At 38.6% G+C, this 24,572-nt stretch overlaps 1 protein-coding gene and 1 pseudogene across 4 annotated transcripts in view; both read left to right on the top strand.

Annotated features, from left to right (window-relative positions):
- The first annotated feature begins 1,110 nt into the window (after positions 1–1,110).
- LOC139011358 (E3 ubiquitin-protein ligase makorin-1 pseudogene) lies at positions 1,111–2,351 on the top strand (annotated as a pseudogene).
- Positions 2,352–8,660: 6,309 nt separating this feature from the next.
- The window catches only part of SLC7A11 (solute carrier family 7 member 11), a 133,805-nt gene continuing 117,893 nt past the window's right edge, over positions 8,661–24,572 (top strand). For 3 of the 4 annotated variants that reach the window (XR_011471542.1, XR_011471541.1, XM_070415183.1), the window contains exons 1-3: positions 8,661–9,405; positions 13,122–13,248; positions 16,521–16,636. Coding sequence is in view for 2 of the 4 variants with exons in the window: in XM_070415183.1 (XP_070271284.1) it covers positions 9,129–9,405; positions 13,122–13,248; positions 16,521–16,636 (520 nt within the window). In the remaining 2 variants the exon portion in view is untranslated. The remainder of the gene's footprint in view (positions 9,406–13,121; positions 13,249–16,520; positions 16,637–24,572) is intronic. The other variant, XM_070415182.1, reaches the window with a different exon arrangement.

Here is a 24,572-nt window from a genome sequence, read left to right as displayed (position 1 = left end):
TGAGCCCTTAACCAAAATTGAACCTAGGACACTTCAGTCTGCAGACCAACATTTTACCCACTGAGCCAAACCAGCTAGGGCCTCACATTTATTGTTTAATCAATAGATAAGTTGATGGTATGTTTTAAAATTTCCCAGACATACAAAATTTATTTTTTAGCTCTATAATTATTATTAATTTCTAATTTTATTACATTATGGTAAGAGTGTATAGTTTTCATGTTAATTCTTTAGACCTTCTTAAGGTTTCTCTTGTACCTTAAACATGGCATATTTGTTAATGCTTTATATATGTTTTAAAGTAATCTGCATTTTTTATCTGGTGGATAGAAAGTTCTCTATGGAACGACTGTCCTAAGTTTATGAATCACTCTTCAAATTTTCTATAGTTTTGCTTATCTGTCTGCTCAGTTTTTGAGAGAATATCATAAATTTTCAACTAAAATGCTTGTTTTTTTTCAAAGTTGAATTTTACATAAATAAAGAAAAGTAGAAAACTATAAGTGCACAGCCCATTGAATTATCATAAAGTTAAGACACTCAGTTACCTACTAATCAGGTTGTAAAGTAATACATTACTAGGACCCTACAACTGTCTTTGTGCCCTGTCAATCATTGGAATCCATTTATCCCCAAAGGTAACAATCAGCATCCTCCCCCATAGAGTTCTCTTCCTTGTTTTTAAACTTTATGTAAATTGAATCATATAGTATATGTATTTTTGTAACTGTCTTCTAACATTATGTGAAAGTCATCCATATTATTGTACATAGTTCTTGTTAATTCTTTTTTATTGTTTTGTAGTATTTCATGGAATAAATACAATGGTACATGTATTCATTCTGCTGTTTATGGACATGTGCATTATTATCTGTATTGGCTATTATAAATGATACGCAATATGAATATTCTCATCCATGTCTTTTGGTATGTGGATATCCTGCATTTTTATTGGGCATATTCCTAGGATATATGTATGTTTAACTTCGTCAATACTACTCAACAACTTTGCATAAAGATGCAACAACTACTCTGTCCTAGAATGCTTTAGGGCACAAAGGATACCCACATCATCTTGCCTCCTTCCAAGACCACCCTTTTATGTATTCCATGCATGGAGTTTGTAAGGAAGGAGAAAACTGTCGCTACTCACATGACCTCTCTGACAGTCCATATGGTGTAGTGTTCAAGTATTCTCAGTGAGGGTACCGCGTTCACGGAGACCGCTGTGGATATGAACATAGCAAACCATCGAAACAGGAAGAAAGAAGCAACTGCTACAGATCTAACTGCAAAATCATCTCTTGCTCCTTCCTCAACTCTCTCGTCAGTAGTTGGACTGATTGTTGAAATGAATACGGACAAAGCTGAGTCAAGAAATTCAAACTTTGCAACTGCAGGAGCAGGTTCAGAAGACTGAGGGAATGCCATTGAGTTTGTTCCTGGCCACCCTACTGTAGCCACACTGCCCCTATGCTGAGGTTGGGGTGCACTAAAGCACCCCTTCAAGGCTCAGTGACCAAAGAAGAATCAGAGAGAAGGCGTCAATAGCAATGGAGACAGAGAAGTAGCTTTGCCCCTATGCTGAGGTTGAAGAGTGCTCCTATGGGGAGAACAGTGTGTATCTCCATGGAGACTCCTGTGACAAGTGTGGGCCGCACATCCTCCACCCAGAGAGCACAGCACATAAAATCTTGCATTGAGGCCATGAGAAGGGCATGGAGCTCTCATGTGCTTTCTAGCACAGTGAGGACAAAGTGTGCGTGATCTGCGTAGAGGTGATCTACGAGAAAGCCAACCTCAGTGAGCACCACATTTGGATCCTCTCCAACTGCAACCACACCTACTGTCTCAAGTGTATTCACAAGTGGAGGAGTGCTCAACAATTTGAGAGCAAGACCATTAAGTCCTGCCCAGAAGGCCGGATCCCGTCTAACTTTGTCATTCCAAGTGAGTACTGGGTGGAGGAGAAAGAAGAGACGCAGAAACTCATTCAGAAATATGAGGAGGCAATGAGCAACAAGGTGTGCAGGTAGGTATTTTGATGAGGGACGTGGGAGCTGCCCATTTGGAGGGAACTGTCTTTACAAGCATGCGTACCCCGATGGCCATAGAGAGGAGCCACAGAGACAGAAAGTGGGATCATCAAGCAGACACTTCTGGGAGCTCATTGAGGAAAGAGAGAAGAGCAACCCCTTTGACAATGATGAAGAAGAGGTTGTCACCATTGAGCTGGATGAGATGCTGCTTATGCTTTTAGCTGCAGGTGGGGCAACGAGCTGACTGGCTCTGAAGATGAGTGGAACTTGTTTCAGGATGAGCTGGAAGACTCTTATGACTTAGATCCATAGCAGCTTTGCGTGCTGTGTGAACTGGTTTGCTGAGCCCCAGACAGTGGCTGTCCCCCGTGGTGATGTGGCGGTACCCGTGCTTCTCCTAGGCAGGCCTCGCAGCTCCAGGTGCTGTCATAATACTTCTCCCCAGGGCCTGTCTTCTCACTGCCTCATCGTTCCCCAAGGAGTATGTTGTTTTCTCTGGTTTAAAAAGTTACAATAGTAAACCTTAAAGTTAGTTTGTTTGTTTTTTTAAAAATATATTTTATTGATTTTTTTTACAGAGAAGAAGGGAGAGGGATAGAGAGTTAGAAATATCGATGAGAGAGAAACATCGATCAGCTGCCTCCTGCACACCCCCCACTGGGGATGTGCCCGCAACAAGGTACATGCCCTTGACCGGAATAGAACCTGGGACCCTTCAGTCCGCAGGTCGACGCTCTATCCACTGAGCCAAACCAGTTCGGCAAAGTTATTTTGTGACACAAACTTAACAGTCAAACAGCTGGTGTACGTTTGTTGCATCATCTGTTTTCAACCAGATTCACACAGTTGGAGGGTGTTCAAAAGTAGCAGCATTGGCCCTGTATGAGGGGTGATGGGTGAAGGATCTGAACTGTGTCAAGTAGAGGCGGATATTTGAGGTTTCTGGTGAAATCTGCACATCTGTGTTTTTATATCTGTTCCTTATCCAACAGTCCCCACCCTGTGCACTTGTTCTGTGGTTTCAGTCTCTTGTTTTATTGCACACAAGTAATAACTACTGGGTAACCATAACCAGGTGCGAATGTGTTGAGATTTTTGCTGTTTAGTATGACAGGAATATTCTGGAAGAACACATATGAAAGATATACTGGCATAAATGAAATGCAGAATTGAGGTTGACTCCCAAGAGCTGATAGATTTGGTATATATGAGTATGAATGTGTGGTAAGCTTTTCATCCCTGCAAAGATGCAGCATCCTTAGCCTTAGTGGAAAACCTTGGCTTAGTGGTTCAGCATAGTGTGGCACTAGATCTTAAAGGACAAAGCAGTGTGTTGCTAGTTATTACTAGGGCAGTGCTAGCTTTGTCTGTCTATATAAAGAAATGGGCTTAGCCATAGAGGGTAAAACTACCTGGTTATCCCCTATATTAACACAAACTGGGTCTTGGATACACAGTGGCCTTTAATGCTTAATGATCCTTTACACTCTATAGTTCAGGTGCCTTTTGTCAAATCTTTGTCCTCGTTTGAGGGGTTTTGTTGTGGGGCTTTGGGTATTTGTTTTTGTGTGTGTATTTGCCTCATTCCATGCCTGTACTTTGCAGGTAGACAGATTTGATTCAAAACTTTGTTCTAAGGTGTTTCTTATAGTGGAGTCATTGGTTTGCAGTAATAAATTATGCTTTCCCACTAACGGGGGGAAGTGTTGGTAATCTACAAGACAAGGTAAATTGTTAGGAGAATTCCTCGCTTGGAATATTTAGCTTGCGTTTGGTTGCCGTTTCCTGAAAATAACTTGGAGATGCTCTGAGTTGTCCCGTCTACTGCTGTGATTCTTTGGATTCCAAGCATTCTCTCGCTTTAAGAAAAAACAAATCATTGTTACTGAGGTCTCTGTATTTTACAGCTGCCCTTTTCCTCCAAAATAAAACAATAAAAACCAAAAACAAACAAAAAAGATGCAACTAACATTCCCAGCAGCAGAATATAGGCGTTCTAGTTGCTCCACATTTTTACCATTCCTGGTATTGTCAGTCTTTCTCAGGTAGCCCCAATGATGTTGGGAATTAATACATTATGGTCGTTTCCGTGTTAATTGGCCTCATGACGAATACTGTTGAGCAGTTTTTTATAAATGTATTAGCCACTTTATCACATGTCTGTTAAAATGTATGGCCCATTGAGCTGTCTTTTTCCTTTTGATTTGTAGGAATTTATTTATTCTGGATATGAGATCTTTGACAGTTGCAAATACCTTCTCGCATTTCATGGTTCACTTTAACAGTCTCTTAATCATGTTGTTGGATAACCTGAAATTCTTTTATTCTCCTTTTAAATATGATTTTTATGAATTTTAGAGAGAAAGGAAGGGGGAGAGAGAGAGAGATACATATATAGAGAGAAACATTGATGTGAGAAACATCAATCAGTTGCCTCCCATATGCACTCTGACCAGGAACTGAACCTGCAACCTGGGTATGTGTCCTGACCAGGAATTGAACTTTCGACCTTTCAGTGCATGGGATGACACTCAGTCAACTGAACCACACCAGCCAGGGCTGAATTTTTTAATTTTAATATATCCTAATGTATCATCATTTATGGTTAGTAATTTGTATGTCCCTTTTAAGAAATCTCTGCTTACACCAGGTTGAGAATTATATCCTCTTTTCTTCTAGATCAGCACTGTTCATAAAAACATATGTGAGCCACAAATTTGGACCACATATATAATTTTAATTTTTAAGTAGCCACATTAAAAAACAGAACAAAACTGGTAGAATTAATATAAATAATCCTATCTAAAAAAGAGGGAATATGCTAATTGACTGCCCCGCCCTCAAAGATGGCAGCGTCCATAGCCTCAAGATGGCGGTGCCTAGTCCCCTCAGCCCCACCAGGGTGGCAGGTGAGCCTGCCTCCAGAGTCCCCCAGTCCCCTCAGCCCCCCAGCTGCCCAGGGCTGTCCCAAGGCTCAGGTAACCAGGTGTGATGGGAGCATCACCTTCCCCTGATCACTGAGTCACCTCCCACCCCTGAGGGCTTCTGGACTGTGAGAGGGGGCAGGCCAGGCTGAGGGACCCCCCTCCAGTGCATGAATTTTCATGCACCAGGCCTCTAGTATAATTATAAGAAGATATTTTTTCTTCATTCTTTAAAAATAAGATTTTAAATTCCAGTGTATATTTTACACTTACAGCACATCCCATTTTGAACTAGCCACGTTTCAAGTGCCTGTAACCACGTGTGTCTAATGGCTGTCATGTATCATATCAACCCCACTTAGGAGCTTTAAATATCATACCACTTCCATTGAACCCTGCCATCCATGTGTAACTGTTCTCTGTGTGTGGCACGAGGTAGCATACCTAGCAAGGAGAGGAGGTAGCTTATAGAAATAAAAGATCCTCAGGACCCACAGCCAATCTGGGTCCCTTAGGAACTAAAACAGGGCCCCACGATGCTGGCACATTCTAAGTTTCTCATCGCTGCATAGTCTCAATTTATTTCATGGGCATTTTTTCAACATGACAGGGGACAAGGCACCCAGTTGTTCTGGAGTCACATCTCCCTCCACAACTTCCAACAGATGAGAAAAGATAAATCTAATTCTGTTTAGAAATAGCCCAGCTCAGGTCACATTCCTTTACCCCACTGCCAGGGAGATGATTATTTTTGGCCAGGTCATTATGTGCCCATATTTATAATCATGGGACAGAAATAATTTACTACCAAGGGGAAGTTACCGTAGTACATATATCATGTCTGTTTCTTCCATGAGACATGTTTAGGGAACTGGGGCTATTCCTTGTGCCCCGTAAGCACTAGATAAATATTTGTAAATAGCAGAATAATCTCCTAACTTGACAGGAGGGTTTAAGACAGTGATGGCGAACCTATGACACGCGTGCCAGAGGTGACACTCGAACTCATTTTTTTGGTTCATTTTTCTTTGTTAAGTGGCATTTAAATATATAAAATAAATATCAAAAATATAAGTCTTTGTTTTACTATGGTTGCAAATATCAAAAAATTTCTATATGTGACACGGCACCAGAGTTAAGTTAGGGTTTTTCAAAATGCTGACATGCCGAGCTCTAAAGGTTCGCCATCACTGGTTTAAGAGAAGGCCTAAAGCAGGAGGAGGAATATAAATGCATTTGTTTGGATCTCATTTCTGTGATATACATGTAGTTTATCACTGTTTAGAACCATTGACTATTAGGGTTGGTTAACACTAAAAATAACAGCATTTTCTTTGTAATCTCCATTTTCTGCCAATATCTAGGTATTAGAAGAAGTATACTGGTGTCTTTTGTAAATATTTCTCTTTTCCGCATCCAGCACTGCTAGAGAGTGGTCCAGTTCTTGAGTAGTGGCTGCTAGGGATTGAGAAAATGAAAGAAAAAGACAGACACAGAGATGGAAGGAGAAAGCTGGGGCCAGATGGGACCGCTGTCCTCTGATGGAGAGACAGTGACCCAGAGGCAATACAGCGCCTTTATTTTATACAGCAAAAACCAGGAAGGTTTACTAAAGGTCAAGACAAAGGAGATTATGTGCATTCTTGGGTGGGCCCGAGTCATATTCATTCCTGGTGCTTGGCTGGATTTAGATAACGAAACCCACCCCCTGGCACCTGGGCTGAAGGTCAAGCTGACAACACTCCTGCCCCTGGCAAGGCATGTTTCCAGGACATGGCTCTGCCAATGCCTCTGGATTCAGCTGACAATAATTAAAGAAATGCCCATGTGCCTTCCCAGGCGCTCTCTACAGTCTTTGGTAACTATGTGCCACTTTATAGAATTTTTTAGTGTGACTCTGTCTTATCCAACAGTATAATCCTTTTGACCATTAGTCTAACTTTAGTGATTTTTCTTCATTAATTTTTTTTTTAAATAGTGCAAAGAAGGAGACTGTTCTTTTATATTGAAAGAACATTTTTTTTCCTTCTTTAGAATTTTTCTAACTTCCTCTCTGAGTGAGGTCTTGGTCTCAATTTATTAGTTCAGTCATTTAGCACAAAATGTAAAATTACAGTGTGCTCTGTGCTAGTTGGAGCTAGCACGCTATTCCCTGGGATGCTGAATGTTCTACTTTTAACTCATATTTCTTCAGAGCGAACATGTTCCCCCTTTGGGCAGACAAAGGCCTCCTCTCTCCATTATGTTCATTCACCGGGAGAATTGTGTGAGTGGAAGGACTTGGAGGAGGAAAAATAGAAGAAGAATCTTTCCTTAGTTTTCTTCTTTTAGGACCTTTCAACAAGATTGAATGAGAAAAACTACCCATTTTTGTTTTTTGAAAGCATAACATCTGGGTGAAAGTATTTATTTTGGCTGTAGAAAAAAACCCTGATTTTGGTTTACCCAAAGCAAATTATGTAGGGTCAGGTAGACAATATAAAAGGAAATGATGTAGCCTCAATTATTTGGATGGTAGAGTATTTATTGTTGTGGTATAATTTTCTAGGTGCCAACAGCACAAAATAGTTCTTACCTCCTGCACACTGCTCTCCTAGTGGCTGTTTCTTTCTTATGTCATCCCAAACCTCTCCCCACCCCACTTGCTGTGTTTGTTCAGACATCCCGAAGCATATTTAATAGTGTGCGTAACTGTAGCTTCAGGGTAATGTTAATGTGCAATTCTCATGGAATCCCAAACCACCTAAACCACAAACATGGTATCTGGGATTTCTTTGCTTTTTGGTATTTGTTTTATGGACCCGATTAAGAAAAGTTAGTAGGGTTTAAAATTGTTTTGCTTTTCTTACTGTTTCAAGGTAAACGATTTAATCTTAGCTTATGGTTTTCATTCATTTTAAATTTATAATCATAATATAACAATAGCTCATACACTTTAGAAACAAACTTTATACTTGATGTCATTACCTTCCAAACTATTATTCTGTGTGTTCCTTTTCAAGCTTTTGCTATATGCACATTTTTATGCCATTGTAATTATTATTCAATTTTTAAATTAGTGTTTTTTAGTAATTCAATGAAGTAATGCAAATGAAGTAATGCAAATTTAGTAATGCAAATGAAGAATATTTACCGTTGATTTAGTTTAGGTGATCACCTAGGATTAATGAGAACCAGAAAATGACAATTTTCTAGAATCATTGGGATTTTAAAACTTGTCACACTAAGATGATGATTTTAAATACTGGTTTATTATTGGCAGTAAGAATTTTTATCTTTTAATGTTGAGTAAGGTTTATAATTGTTATGTGCATGACAGCAGCCATACAGAATCTTTCTAACTTTGTAAATATTAGGTTTGATTGTGTTGCTAGGAAACCTCCCTCAAAATAAATAAATGAAACACGCAGGAAATAGATTATAAAATCTAAATTTTGTTTCATAAACAGTGCATTCTGGGTTACATACTATTATCAAAACAGTTGCTTAGAACAGAAAAAGGGAACTCCACTATGCTCTTATCATTTCCTGTTTCATTTCACACTTTCTTTCTTGGGTCAAGAGTTTTTGTCCCTCCCTAGGCGTTGCTTTAAATCTCTGGGAAGGTCTGTTATGCATTTACTATTCCTGGATTGGTTAAGATCCCTTTTAAGTGTGTGTGCTTTGCTTTGTTCTCTGACAAGCTTAGGTCATTTGAGCAACATCCTGCTACTGTTAAAAAAAAAAACAAAAAAAAAACGAGCTGAGTCATGCTGGAGCCTTCTCATGTGGCTGATGCAAACCTGGAGAATTTGCATCATCATTTAGCTGGAGTAAGTTGGTGTGACAGGCAGGAGCTTAAATACCAGCCCATGAGGAAGCTGAGCTGATCTTAATGATAGGGCAGCCGCCCTCGACACAGCACAGAGGTAGTCGCAGGAGGTGGAGGAGCAGAAGCCCCAAGAACTCACAGGTGGTCCTGAGGAGTAATTAAATAGCTGTGAAGGAGAAAATACACCTCTGAGTTTTTACCTGTGATCACAGTAGCACTGAGAGACAGTCTGGGAGCAAGGAGGAAAAGATTGGATCCTCACACCAAGAGACATCAAAGTTGAAAGTTTCAGGTTTTTTGTTTTTTCTTTTTTCCCCTCCTCTGTTTCATTTTTTCCCACGGTGTGTCACTACAATGACCAGAAAGCCTGTCGTGGCCACCATCCCCAATGGAGGTTACCTGCAGGGGACTGTTAAAGGGAGGCTGCCTTCCCCGGGGGGCAAGGAGCCCCCTGGGCAGGAGACAGTGATGCTGAAGAAGAAAATCACTTTGCTGAGGGGCATCTCCTTCATCATTGGCACCATCATTGGATCGGGAATCTTCATCTCTCCTAAGGGCGTGCTCCAGAACACGGGCAGTGTGGGCATGTCTTTGATTGTCTGGACCGCCTGCGGGGTCCTGTCACTGTTCGGTGAGTGCAGCTTCTTGTCAGGGGGTGTGTCTGTGGAGCCGGGCAGTTCTCTCTCCGGGAAAGCAAAGGGTAATGTTTAAGCAGTGAATGAAATGGCCAAGGCTGTCCTCCAAATTTTCTGATTTCTGTTTAGATATGCGGACTACGCAAACGCAGTGTCCACTGTTGATAGGATCCTGAATTCCTTCAGGTCTATTCCTGCAGGCTGTCTTCCCTTTTCCTAAGACAGACTGTTTCCTGACTTTTCCCTGGGGCGACCAAAGCAAAGGCTAACGTTGATGACCCAGTGAAATCCATGCGAGCTCTCTATCCCGGGCGGCTGTGCTGGGCTCTGTGTGTCTGGGGCGTCTCAGCAGCTGGCACGCTGAATGAAACACCTGTGAAGTGAAAGCTGGCGTGGCCTATTTAGACACGGAACTGAGTGTTCAGCAGAAGTTTTACTGACTTTGTTTTTTTTTTTTTTTTTTTTTGGCAAAACAAATGGGTGGCAGTCTTTTCCTTTTAATTTTTTTAACTTCATGTGCTTGTCAATTCCTAGGATTCTTTCAAAAGTCCTTGATGTGGAAAGATGTGTGATGGCACATGACTCAATCACTATCATGAGTGGGTGTATTGCAAGGGTCTGAGCATACTACAGATTTTTTTTAACCTTCCATCTCTCACCTATAAATTTTTGCAATATAAACTGTGAGAATGGAATTGGGCATTAGTTTGCTGTGCTTGCTCAGATCTGTTTTCTTCATTTATAGTCCCCTTGGTCTCTAGAGATGCACACCATTTGTCTACCTGTTCACTGAATGGAACTGCTAGGAGAAATATGATTATTAATTTTCCTTCGAGATCAAGATTTCTTCTATCGATTTGACAGTTAATAGTAAAGAAGTAATAAATGTCCCCTCATGAGGTGAACAAATTACTAGAGTTACATGAGTTAGTTGTAAAGGTGACAAAAACTGGTGAATGGTCCAAAAGAATAAGTTTCTTTTTTGCTGTAGGGTAAATGTTTAAGATATATTTGCTTTTCTCTGGCAAATTGTATGTTTTGATTTCAAAAGATACTACTCTGTAAAGGTACTAACTCTGTTATAACTCTAGGACCAAGTAAGTACTAGCTCTTGGTTCTGCACATATCAATCCATTCATTCTTAAGGCCTTGCGATGTTTTAATTCATTGGTTTGAACATTCAGCGGTTCTCAACCTGTGGGTTGCGACCCCTTTGGCGGTCAAACGACCCTTTCACAGGGGTCACCTAAGATCATCCTGCATATCAGATATTACATTACAATTCATAACAGTAGCAACATTACAGTTATGAAGTAGCAACGAAAATAATTTTATGGTTGGGTCACAACATGAGGAACTGTATTTAAAGGGCCAGAAGGTTGAGAACCACTGATTTAGAGAACTCAAATTTCTATTATTTGTAACAAGGCATTTATTTATTTTAAAAGAAGAAGGTATTTTGAATAAAACTTGTTAAACCAGAGCCTTAGTACAAACAGACCCATGCAGGAATAATTTTTAGATTTTTAAAAGGAGGTTGTGGTACTCACACCATCTGGCATGTACATCTATAGACAAAGAGAAACCTAATGGTTGATCATCTTAACAGGAAGCAAAGCAAAATGTAAGAGGAAAAAGCCTTTCTTTTAAAACTTTAAAACTCTGGAACTAAAAGTAAAGAATCTATATATTTGGTTTGCAATTCTTTTTTAAAGCCAGTGTCAATACATGGATTTTTATGTTCTGTTTTGAACTTTTTTCATGAGCTTAAGAATTTTAAATGAAAATTTCATTCCCCCAGAACTCAATTTAAACCTAGGTTAACCATCCTGGAGCTTCAGCAAAGCATGCACAGGTCTAGGTATTGGTTCTCTGACAATAAATACTGAGGGACTTAAGACTCTTTCCAATATCTTTGTATATTGGATGCTTTTCTGCACAGCCTATCAACATGGTTTCCAAGAGTGTAAATTGCAGATAGTTATAATTAATTATAATTAGGCAAACTCTACCAGTGATCCCCAACTGTCAATCTGCAGACTAGTTACTCTAGATTCTAGAGTCTAGAATCACCTGTGCAAATTTTAAAGTATTAGATTACCTTGGAGTCTTTTATTGGAGAGTCTAGACTCTCTTGGTTGGAGTATGGATCTGGGGTATGGCCCTAGAACAGTGATGGCGAAACTTTTGAGCTCGGCGTGTCAGCATTTTGAAAAACCCTAACTTAACTCTGGTGCCATGTCACATATAGAAATTTTTCATAGTAAAACAAAGATTTATAGTTTTGATATTTATTTTATATATTTAAATGCCATTTAACAAAGAAAAATCAACCAAAAAAATGAGTTCGAGTGTCACCTCTGACACGCGTGTCATAGGTTCGCCATCACTTCCCTAGAATCTGGTTTTTTGTTTGTATTTGAATAGAAAATTCTTCCTGGGTAATTCTGATAAAACGCTAGGCTCAGGAATAGGATAAGTGATATTAAGATTTCACTGAGTATCGAAATTCTATTCATGTTGGACAGTTGTACCTAAAGTCTTGCTGACTCTTGATAATTTCCCATACTTTTAGCCTCTGAAGTAGCTCAAGCAAAAATTGAGTGTTACATTTGAGTACTTATCAGTATGGTAGAACTTTTTATACCATAACAAGATATATTTTCCATTTTCTTGATAAGTAATTGTTCAAATTAATGGATATAGCTGTTTTTCAAGAGGTACTTATTCCAAGTGTGAGACCCAGTAATGTCCTTGGCACCTATTATCACACTGATACACAAAACATGAAACTGAAATTTTAGGAGGTTACATAACTTACTTAAGCCCATGAGAATTGTATTGCTAAATGTTAAAATTTGGTTCACAATGAATTTTATCAAATGTAATAAATACAACTTATAGCATCTCTTTTTTAAAAGCATGTTGTTTCAACCACTCAGAAGTATATACTTTTAAAACATCCAGGAAAATGTTTTCCAGAAATAGGATATCTGAATTAAATTCATTTTGTTGCACGCAAAACATATCCTACAAGATAATTAAAGCTTTTCAAACCTAGAATTTATACTTTTCTGAAAAACAGATAAATCTTCTTTTATTATTTACTGATAAGAAAGAGAGAGAGAGATAAATTAATTTGTTGTTCCATTTATTTTTGCATTCATTGGTTGATTCTTGTTTGTCCTTGACCTTGGATCAAACTCACTACCTTGGCATATTGGGATGATGTTCTAACCAACTGAACTACTGGGCCAGGGCGAGATAAATCTTTATTTTGATGTAGCACAGAAATATTTATTAAAACGACTTTCAATACCATGATGTCAGTTTGGGATAATATCTTAGTGTGAAGTTATGCTCTAAAAATAGGTTACTATTATTGGCATCTATCTCTTTTTCCCTTGTTCTCGGGTTTGTGATTCAAAATTCTTAATAAGATGATATGGTTTTAGAAGTTTGTCTTTACCATTGCAAATAAATTTACACTGTTCGAACAGAATGAACTACATATCAAATTTAAGGAAGTTACAAGAAGAATTCGGTGGCTCTCTAGCAATTAGATGACCATAATTTGTCTCGAATAAGGATGTCATTTATACCAAAGGATGTAATAATATTCCATGCAATATAAACATTGTTGTTGTAACTCTGTTGCCGAATGACTTGGTGATATTTATCTTTGTACCTGTTTATTATAAATATTTCACAGGAGCCATGTCCTATGCTGAATTGGGAACAAGTATAAAGAAATCTGGTGGTCATTACACATACATTCTGGAAATCTATGGCCCATTACCAGCTTTTGTACGAGTTTGGGTGGAACTGCTCATAATCCGGTAAGTGCATAAGCAGGAAAAAAAAAAAAAGGAAAAATAAACCTGTTCATTACACCCTTCTTTGAATTACCATGATTATTTTAACCGAATTAAAACATGCATGCCATGTGGCTATGCCGTAAATATGTCTACTTCAGGACACAAAGTCTGTGATGAAATACCTTTCTCAATTAATGTTTTAAATGCAGTTTTGCCACAGGCAGTAGTTTGCCAACCATGCCAAACTTTTTAGCAGCTGCTTTTCTTCAATCTTCAATTATTCCTTATGACATTTCAGGAAAGATGTTAACCTGAAAGGACATGAAGCATCAAAATCCACCTGGATAGCCCTAGTCAGTTTGGCTCAGTGGATAGAGCGTTAGCCCACAGACTGAAGGGTCCGGGTTCGATTCTAGTCAATGTCACGTACCCCAGTTGCGGGCTCAATCTTGGTTGGGGCCATGTAGGAGGCAACAAATTAATGTGTCTTCCTCACATCGCTATTTCTCTCTGTGTGTGTCTCCCCTCCCTTCCAATCTCTCTAAAAATCAATGGAAAAATATCCTCAGGTGAGGATTAACAAATCCAGCTTGATAAATCACATCCTTTGACCAGCCAGACAAAATGAAGCCCTAGGCTAGAAACGGGAGTTGTCATTCTGGTGGATTACACCACGAAGGCATTTCGCTTTCCTCAGTTTTTGTGACTAGGAACATTCCGTGCTTCTTCACAACTTAGTGTGTCACCAAGTTTACGGCTTTACAAAGAAATAAGACTTTACTTGATACAAATGACTCACATCCTCATGTTAAACAAATCAGTAGACTACAGTTGCGAAAATCTTTTTTGACTTTACTCTTGTAGCACTGTGTTCCTCTTCCCGAGACTCTGGGTTTAGAATCAAGCCCAGTTGTGCTAAGTCACCCTGACTAGAAAGTTCCTTTCAACTTCATGGGAAACTTACGATGTCATTTAAAGTATCCCAATTCCTTAAGTTTAATTGCTTTCAGAAAACACAACCTGCACATTCTGATCACAGAGTTTAACAGAAATAACTAGGAAAACTTGTTCTTCCTGTAAACTTGCCAGTAACACACACCTGAGAGCTCATGAGCTTTTATCGTATCTAAATGGCAAAGACAGCACTGATTTATAAGCATTGATTTAACACTAATCTTGATTTTTATAGTCCTAGGAGTCTCTTTTAACAAAGACCTTCAGAGTGCAATTTACTTCTTTGATTAGTCTGTTCTCATTTTAAACAATTCTACATCATTTAAAACTTGTTATAATGAAAAAGAACTACTTTGTTCCTTTTATAAAATCTGGGATTTTCCCAGAATGTGCCTTCCACTCTTTTCTGGTGATCTAAATCTTACTCCTCAAAGGTCAACTTAAATTCCGTCTTTTTCACAGTTAATTTCCTGTTCACCCTAGTTGACGGTCTTTCTTCTCTAATTCTTGTGAAACGTGCAGTCTCTGCTTCTCCTTTGACGTTGAACATACTATCTGTATTCTTACTTCATATTTTAGAAGTCTGTGTTCTGGTTCCCTGTTAAAATTGCCAGTAATCATCTGTAAAACGTAGATTTAAAGGAAAAATATCACACATCAGTACAAAGCAGGGGCATTTAGATTGAATTCACACATTCACCATATAGTCAATATTTATTGGGTTTCTATTACATGATAGACATTATACTGAACACTGGGGATAAAATAGTGATTAAGATGGACACAGTTTTATATGCATGGAGCTCAGGGTCAGTGAGGGAAATAGTTATCAATCAAGAAATCACGTAAGTGAATGTAAAGTTGCTACTATGATAAGCACTGTGAAAAGAAAGCCAAGGGGTTCACTAAGAGGGTATACCAGGGAGATCTCACACAGAGGATTGGAGGAAGATTGAACTAGATCTGAGCCATAAAAAACTATCCAAGAGTTGCAGGGGCTCCAGGCAAAGGGTATGCGGATCCTTCTAGTGGGAAGAAGCTAACTGAAGGAAAAAGGGAAAGTTTACACTAGCTGGAGCCTGGAAATGAAGGATTTTTGCATATCTGGAACATGCTTTGAAAGCACTAAAATGACATGATCAGATTTTAATTTACACATCAAAAGACTTATAAATGATGGAGAACAGGAAAAATAGTCCTGTTTTGGAGTAGAAAGGGGGTCTCCAGGAATAGAAGGATGTCAGAGTTGTAGTGCTGTCTGGTACCAGCAGGCCACACAGTCTAGGGCAGTGATGGCGAACCTTTTGAGCTTGGCGTGTCAGCAATTTTAAAAAACCTAACTTAACTCTGGTGCCGTGTCACATATAGAAATTTTTTGATATTTGCAACCATAGTAAAACAAAGACTTATATTTTTGATATTTATTTTATATATTTAAATGCCATTTAACAAAGAAAAATCAACCAAAAAAATGAGTTCGCGTGTCACCTCTGACATGCGTGTCATAGGTTCGCCATCACTGGTCTAGGGACTGGGTGTGGGTGTTGGGTGACCACAGGAAAGAGGAGAAGCTGGAAGGGAAAATTGAGAAATTATATAACCCCATGGCTTGTCTGTGTATCCAAAGAATGAATATATATATATATATATATTTAAACTAAAAAGACATGTATAATTTTAAGAGAAATATTTGAAGAATTAAAAATGAAAAGGCCTATTACCTATTTTGCTATATACCTATACATATTTCATTTTCTTATTTCACACATATTTTCTCACTTGTGTAAAATTACAAGAGTATTTCTATTTTTTAGCTTATACTTTGAATCTATATATTTCCATGGAATTATGGAATTAAGAATAATCACTTGGCTCTTCAAGTTTTTGTCCATACTGGAAAAGTAATAATAGTGTCAAGTTTGTAGGCATATATTTACAATAAACACTTACTCATTTTTTGTTGAGTTTTATGTTCATTTACCTGACCATGCCCCATCCCATTAGATATGCACTGTTAACACATTCTTTCTGTGGCTTTAGTGAGAAAGAAGCCTGCTTTTGGTGAATAAACTAGACCTTGAAGGGGAAAAAGGGCAAATATGGGAGAACAGAGCCTTGCTCACAAAGAAATGGGAAGTTTAAAAACTATCCACCAAAGTTATTGACAAAATTTCATTTGAAATGTTGGTGACAACCTAATCAAATATGTAGTTCTGAAAATTATAAACTCTCATGTTTAACATGTTCCATGTGCTTGAATAAAAATACCTCATAGTAGAAAAAGTTTATTGAAGATGCTATTTTTTTTCTGTAGTAACCTAAATATATATGTTTTCTAGCCCTGCAGGCACTGCTGTGATATCTCTGGCATTTGGACACTACTTCCTGGAACCATTTTTTATTCATTGTGAAATTCCTAAACTTGCAATCCAGCTCATTACAGCTGTGGGCTTAAGTGAGTATGAATATGAAAAACAAAAACACACCACAAAAATGATTGGAGATAGTTTCTTCAGACTTTTTACATGGTCGAACCTACTTCCTACATCATGTTCTTTTTTTGCTTATAGTTCCTTGCCAAATTTGTGTTGGAAAAAATAGTATTTGGAGAAAAACCCCATTATATTACATGTCAGTTTTCCATTGGCGCAATATCCAGGATAGCTAATCGTTTAAAAGGCAAAGAAAAACCACCTTGTTGGCAAAATAGAAATTGGTTACATGGGGAGGAAAAACAATTACAGATGAAAACCAAATTATTTTTTTAAATATATATTTTATTGATTTTAGAGAGGAAGGGAGAGGGAGAGAGAGAAGCATCAGTGATGAGAGAGAATCATTGATTGGCTGCTTCCTGCACACCCCACATTGGGGATAGAGCCTGCAACATGGGCATGTGCCCTAACTGGTAATTGAACCATGACCTCCTGATTCTTAGGTCAACACTCGGCCAGCAGGGGAAAAACCCAATTATTTTATGGATTTTTAATATTAGAAATTCTCCTTCCTCAGTGATAAAACATGCTGAATTATAACTCATTTATCCTCATGGAGTGATGTGTATGTGTTGGGTGTGTATGTTGTGTTCATACATTTTATGGTGTTAGCAGCTGTCTCAGTGTTATGGGTTTAGTTGCCCATTGGTAATCACGATGAGTCTTCTTTCTATATTTGATTATTAGTAGCATTTCTTAGCTAGGAGTTTTCTTTACAATCTTCAAATTAGTAACTTGCTCATTTTTATCAATGGGCACAGGTCATAGAAAATTTATAGAAACAAATAAAAAAAGAGGATTTTGCACAACATTACATAAGTGATATAAAAGCCAAGTATGACTAAGTTTTTAGAAGGGTGTAACTTCCAAACCTTTGACTCTTACTGGAAACGATAACTTAATTCTAGATGCTAATTGAGTCAAACTATTTTAAGAATCAAAATTTGATTATTTAAATTACTCAGAAATAGAAAGCTACACAGAAATAACTGAATTATATACTCGTAGAATTTTTAGTTATGTGTTGCTCAGGTATTTCAATGGAACAATGAAGAGGATGAGGACGATGCACATTTGATAGCACAGAGGTGAGTGGTTAGTTTTCAGGAAAGAGGAATTACGCATAAAAATGTGGTGGTGGTTATAGCTCAGGCTCTGGAGGCCAGCAACCTGGAATTGAAACTTCATGTCTCAACTGCTTAGTTGTGTGATTTGGGCCTAAATATTAAATCACTTTAAGCATCAGTTTTATTTATTGGTAAAACACCTGTGAAAAGATCATTTATCTTGAATGGCTGTAGAAAGATGAAGCTATGTCAAATGTTGAAGGCCTTTAGCAGAACTGCCCATAGAAAATTCTTGATAAATCTGATATTCCACTATGGGACACACTAAAAGCCAATGTTGTGCCCATTCTATTCTTTTCTCTGGATTGACTGAGGCAGAATCATACTATAATTATTATATTTGAAAAGAGTAAGGTAAGTGTAGAGTTTTTGAGGGCTCTATAAATTGCCAATAGAAGTTACTAATTAAAAACCATAACTAGCAAACTTTAAATACATTCTATGTAAACATTTACAAATCCACAAATATTGCCCACTTTGGCCTGGAAATAAGCTGGACAAAGGTTAATACATTACTATTTTGGGAAGTCTAGGTGACTATTTTCTTATTTACTCAAATTCTATTAAATAATTTTAAGGGAAAATTTGAATTTTAGGGAAGTTAATGGTAACTGTACAAATCAAAATTTTAAAGCAATTATATTTAAGGATAACTAAGCATGTTATAGTTTGCAAAACTTCTTTATGTAGTAGAGATTGGTGACCAAATAGTTAACAAAGAGTCGTAAATCTTTGATGAAGCTAGACATTCCCTTCTATTTCTGCTATTAGTTATAACATTTGTTTACAAATTCTGATGTTCTTTTATAAGCTTGAAATTTTGAGGAAATGTGTTCCTATAATAAGAAGCACTAAAAGAGGAAAAAAAAAAAACACCCGGATATTCTTATGACCCAGTGGGAGGTAATGTAAGTCAGTGGCTAATTGGGAAAGTCAAACTCCCTTTGAGAAGAGTTTAGCTTTAATGGAGCAACGGGAACTGGAGATGGCAATAGAGAAGGAGAAATTCACGTGGGGGCAAATTTCTCACAGTCTGCATTACTCAAAGTTAAGATAGGTGACTTTCTGCCTGCTGGGGGTGGAAGATTAGTGAGAAGTAGAAAGTAGAGTTTAATTGTATGAACTGCTTCTTATATTCCCTGGGGAAGGAAATCATTTGTGGTATTTCAATATAGAAGAGCAAACCTGAAGGGTTGTGTTATAATCCAATCACAGAAAAAAAAATGAATTTCAAGTTTTTTGAAATGTTAGCCAACCATTTAAGAAATGAGAGTGGGGTGGGGATGGAGAGTTACTGAATGCTAATTTACTCCTCATCCCCCTTTAAAAAGTACAGAGGTCCCTGACTTAACAGTGGTTCGACTTACAATTTTTATTTTTTTAAATATGTTTTTATTGATTTCAGAGAGGAAGGGAGAGAGAGAGAGAAATAGAAACATCAATGATGAGAGAGAATCATTGATCGGCTGCCTCCTGCATGCCCCCATCTAGGGATCGAGCCCACAACCCAGGCATGTGCCCTTGACCATGATGGAACATGGGACTATTCAGTCTATAGGCCAGTGGTCTATCCACGGAGCCAAACCGGCCAGGAAGACTTACGATTTTTAGACTTTATGATGATGCTATAATGATTCACACTGTGGATGAAAGGGGCCACATGCTGACCTGACTAGCTCAGGGAAGGCCTACATGGCAGTCTTGCAAACTCAGAGACCTAAAGTAACCACAAAGGATGGTCTGAAATTAAACTTTAACTAAAAGCAGTTATGGTGGGTAGTTACATCCTAGGCCAGTATCCTCACTGACAAGGTCAACCTTTACCTTAACTGAGCCTATCTGTCTTTTTGCATCTATGATAACATATCCTTGAAATGTCTGGGTAACTTGTAACTTCCCTTTTTCTGGATCCTCTGGGGCACAACCAAATGTGCCTGGGCTCCGGGACAGATACCACAAATTCCTTCATTGTTATCATGTTCATTGTTCCTGCACCCACCTAAGTATGTGTCTATCATTTTACTTTTTATCCAATCCCAGAGGTTTCCCCACTTTGCTTTCTCCTGCCTCTCTAGTCTATCACCAGTGGATTTCATGTAACTCACCTACGTCCCTTTCCTTTGATTACAATGTATAAATACAGATGTAACCCGCCATTCTTGGGAGCATTATCTCAATTCATTGAGGTTCTGCTTCCTGGCTTATGTCGACAGTTTGGCTCAAACAAACTCACAAAAATTCTTTACAGGTTTCAATGTTTTTTTATGTTAACATTACTAAGTAGAACCCAAACTTCAAATTTTGATTTTAATAATTTTTTACTATATTCTGAGCATATTTAAGGTAGGCTTGGCTAAGCTATGATGTTCAGGAAGTTAGGTGTATGAAATCCATTTTCGTCTTAGAATATTTTCATCTCACAAAGGATTTATCTGGTGGTAACCCTATGGTAAATACAGGAGCATCTGGGCTCTACTTCATTTCTGTCAAATTAATAAGGATGAGAAGCTGTGTTTATTCAAAGCCCTCTCCATTGGGGTAAACATGTGAGTCACATGGAAGTGTAACTGGGAAATCTTATATTCAAGTTTAGCATTCCCCTCTTTCCCAATACTGACATTACTCCCTTTACCTTCGGTGGAACCCCACGAATTTTCACTGTTTTTGTAGTTTCAAGAAGCACTGATATGCATATGTTGAATATTTAAAATGATATTTTGTTTGTTGTTCTGGTCTCATGAAACTAAATCCTAAATAAGCATACACTCTAAAGGAAGAATAATATAATAAAAATATTTTTTCAAAATGTGAGATCTACTCTCAGATCCAACCCTCACAACCTCTCTGAGTTTTTGAGTTTAGTTTATGTAGGTGAGTAGACAGCCCTGCCCAGCTTCTCATACTTGTGAGAATAATTAGGGGAAGCAAACAAATTAAAAATAACATGTGATTGCATTGTAGGAAAAAATTAGCCAGTTCTACAAACGCATTACTGTATTTTCTTTTCTAAAACTGTATTTTCCTGGCATCAGTAACTTACATGAAAGAAAACCTAGGACCAGTTCTGTGCTAGCATTTCTAATATAGCACGTGGAGTGGATTTGTTTTATCTTCTGAAGTCTGGCTGTACTTATTCCTTTTCTACCATAACTAAATTACCAAGACAGCCAAGTCTTAGGTAGATATGCATAGTATTTAAATCAGGGGTCCTCAAACTACGGCCCAAGGGCCACATGCAAATACAAATATTGTATTTGTTCCCGTTTTGTTTTTTTACTTCAAAATAAGATATGTGCAGTGTGCATAGGAATTTGTTGATAGTTTTTTTTTAAACTATAGTCCGGCCCTCCAACAACGGTCTGAGGGACAGTGAACTGGCCCCCTGTTTAAAAAGTTTGAGGACCCCTGATTTAAACACACAAGTACTGCAGACAACAACCATTTTCTTCAGGAGGATAACAATGAAATATGTCACTGAAGTGTCCCGAAATCCCAGCCAAGACAAACATGAACTTTAGCAGAGAGGTCAAGTCGCCAGGAGTTTGGAAGAACCAGGTGTTCTAGTGAGATCATATTCTTTGAGCTACTTCCTCCTTGTTACCTAGGAACTAGTGGCGAAAGTGAGGACTCTGAAGGCAGCCTACCTTGGCTTCAATCCTATCTTCACACTTACCTATGTGAACATAGACATGTTCAATAATGTCCTGAGTCTTATCTGAAAAATAAGGCCAGTGATGGTAACCACATCATAAAGAGGTGAAGATTAAATAACATATCCATGTCAAGTCTTTGCACTATGTCTGCCATGTAATAATAGTTTGCACTTGTGACCAGCCTAAAGCAGCGTCTTTGCCTACACAGGTCAAGGCCCAATAAGACACCAACAGGAGTTTGTAGCAAAGTAAGGGTTTATTTTTAGGAAGTGGCTTACGCCTGGAGACAGGCGAGCTAATGCTCAAGGACATGGCTCCCCCATGGCTTCCAGGGCATGGGTTATATAGGGGAAAGATCATTAATCACGGTGACTAAGGGACTTTGGGTCATGGTCTCTACTGATTGGTCAGAGCTAGGGTAGGGGGTCATTAGTCAGTGCATTTGGTCCTGGTGTCAGCCATGGCATCTCTTTGTCTGGTTTTGCCACTTTTTTTTTTTTTTTTTCTGGACCTGGAGCTGAAACACAACTGAGGCTTAGCTGTTATCTCTCATTTGACTTTGACTATAACCGGAGGCTTTGTTCCTCAGGTCATTTGCTGCTGATCAGAATTTTTGTCCTGAAGGCTTAACCCAGCGGTTCTCAACCTGTGGGTCGTGACCCCTTTGGGGGTCGAACGACCCTTTCAAAGGGGTCGCCTAAGACCATCGGAAAATACATATTTAATTACATATTGTTTTTTTTTTTTAAACATATTTTATTGATTTTTTAGAGAGAGGAAGGGAGAGAGATAGAGAGTTAGAAACATAGATCAGCTGCCTCCTGCACATCTCCCACTGGGGATGTGCCCGAAACCCAGGTACATGCCCTTGACTGGAATCGAACCTGGGACCTTTCAGTCCGCAGGCCGACGCTCTATCCACTGAGCCAAACCGGTTTCGGCCATATTGTTTTTGTGATTAATCACTATGCTTTAATTATGTTCAATTTGTAACAATGAAATTGGAGGTCACCACAACATGAGGAACTGTATTAAAGGGTCGCGGCATTAGGAAGGTTGAGAACCACTTAACCATTGAGGGAGTGGCCCCGCAAGAGAGAAGGAGGCAGGTGAGTCAGGATGCCCAATGAGGCCGGTAGGAATCAAAAGGAAAGAAAGAAAGGAGAAAGGGTCATATTAAGAAATGAAGTTTCTACCCAGTTACACATGATTTAATGCTTACAACTTTTATTTCCAATAGTTAAGTTCCCTAGATATAGACTCTCTGTTTATTTACTGCTACACATTTTCTCTGAAATTAGTGCATCCAGGAAATAAATGCTAACGAAGAGATAAAGGCAGTCCAGGCGGCTGTTAGGAAAACAATGACACAATCCACGTTAGCTCAGCCATGTAACACCCATACAGCATTCATATATTTTACCAGGGTAACATGAAGCAGTCAGAAGTCCGAGCCAGGGAAAGCCCAATATATCCAGGCTCAGTAATCTTAACTCTGAAAAGCAAGGCAGACTTGAATTACAGTAGTGCAGCAAGACATCCTGCCATTCTAAGTCACAGACTCAGTCCTTAACATTCCCCTAAACATCCTCTTCAGAAACAGTTCCCTTCAAATACGTATTTCTTATCTCCAGGATTTGTACATATGGCTTTCCTGGCTGCATTTCAGGTCTTAGGAGACTGCATCATAAATAAGTACCAAAAAACTCTAGGTCCCTGAATTTTCATTTTGGTAACATTTAGGATAAGCAACACTATAATTATAATCATTATCGTCATCATCATCATCCCAAATTTATATAAATAGTTCCTAATGTGTGAAATTAGCAATTATTATTCAATGAAAGTAAAACGAGGACCAGAGAGCTTGCTCAGATTTCTTTGATTATTACATTGTGGGTAGTGTATCAAAAACAAAGCAGGCATTATTTGTCTCAGAGACTCAGAAAGCTCTTGCTATAGTGAGTCCCAGATCCTTTTTCAATATTGTTGGATAAGCAGCATTCATAGACTTAACTTTCTCTGTAAAGACACATGATGAAACAGCAGTTTCAGCCAAGTGAGAAGCTTCGCTGCGCCTCTGTACTGGCCGCCTTGTTCCTGGTTCAGCTGTATCCTTCCGGGTGGCAGAGGTACACCCCACCTGTACCACATAATGAGTGAAATGTCTGGATGCTCAAATAAAGCAGCGTTTTGAGAAATCTTTGAGAGAAATCAGTCTTAACCAGAATTTTTATTTCAGCTGTCTGAGAGCAGAGCGAGGTGAGATGATCAATTCCTAATATCAGTTTAATTTTGTCTTCCATTTTTCTAAGAAGACTTAATAAAATACAAAAGAAAATCCCAAATACTTTTTTTCTTTTTTAATAGGCACTGAATACTTACATTCTTTATGAAAGTAACAAACCCTCTTCCTCTTCTCAAATATATAGATAGACCTTCCAAAAATAAGAATGCCTCATTCTTTCTTCTTCCTCCCCCATCCCTCCCTCCCTCCCCTCCTCCCTTTCCTCCCTCCCCTCCCTTCCTCCTCCCTCCTTTGCTCCCCTCCTCCCTTCCCTCCCTCCCCTTCCTTCCTCCTCCCTCCTTCTCTCTCCTCCTACCTTCCTTCCCTCCCCTCCCTTCCTCCTCCCTCCTTTGCTTCCCTCCTCCCTTCCCTACCTCCCCTCCCTTCCTCCTTCCCTCCCTCGCCCTCTCCTTCCCTCCCTTCCTCCCTCCCATCCTTCCCCTTTCCTTCCTTTTTTTCCTTTCTCCTTCTATTTCTCTCTTCCTCTCTATGCAACAGCTCTCTTCTACTGTGGAGTACTTCCAGAAATAGTGTTTGGGGTTTTAGGAGCTCTGTTTAAAAGAAAACAGTGCTCTTTTGTTGGTGGTGGGAACATAAGTTCCATTTTCTTTTAGGCCAATGCTGAATCTCCTTAACTGAAAAAATAATCCCCTTCATATGATGATTCATTTATCACAGAGTCATTTGCATAGAAACAGGAGAAGAAATCACTGGATGACAAAGATGAGAGCAGAGTTGCATTGTATTATTTTTGATATATCAGTACTTTATATTGGGGAGAGAAATAATTTTATTTTTTATCCTTTCTCTGATAAAGTAATGCACTGTG

This window comes from Myotis yumanensis, unplaced genomic scaffold, assembly GCF_028538775.1.
Source record: "Myotis yumanensis isolate MYYU_CA2020_CCGP unplaced genomic scaffold, mMyoYum1.0.hap1 SCAF_5, whole genome shotgun sequence".
Lineage (NCBI taxonomy): Eukaryota > Metazoa > Chordata > Mammalia > Chiroptera > Vespertilionidae > Myotis > Myotis yumanensis.
This window is presented reverse-complemented; position numbering and strand designations above follow the sequence as displayed.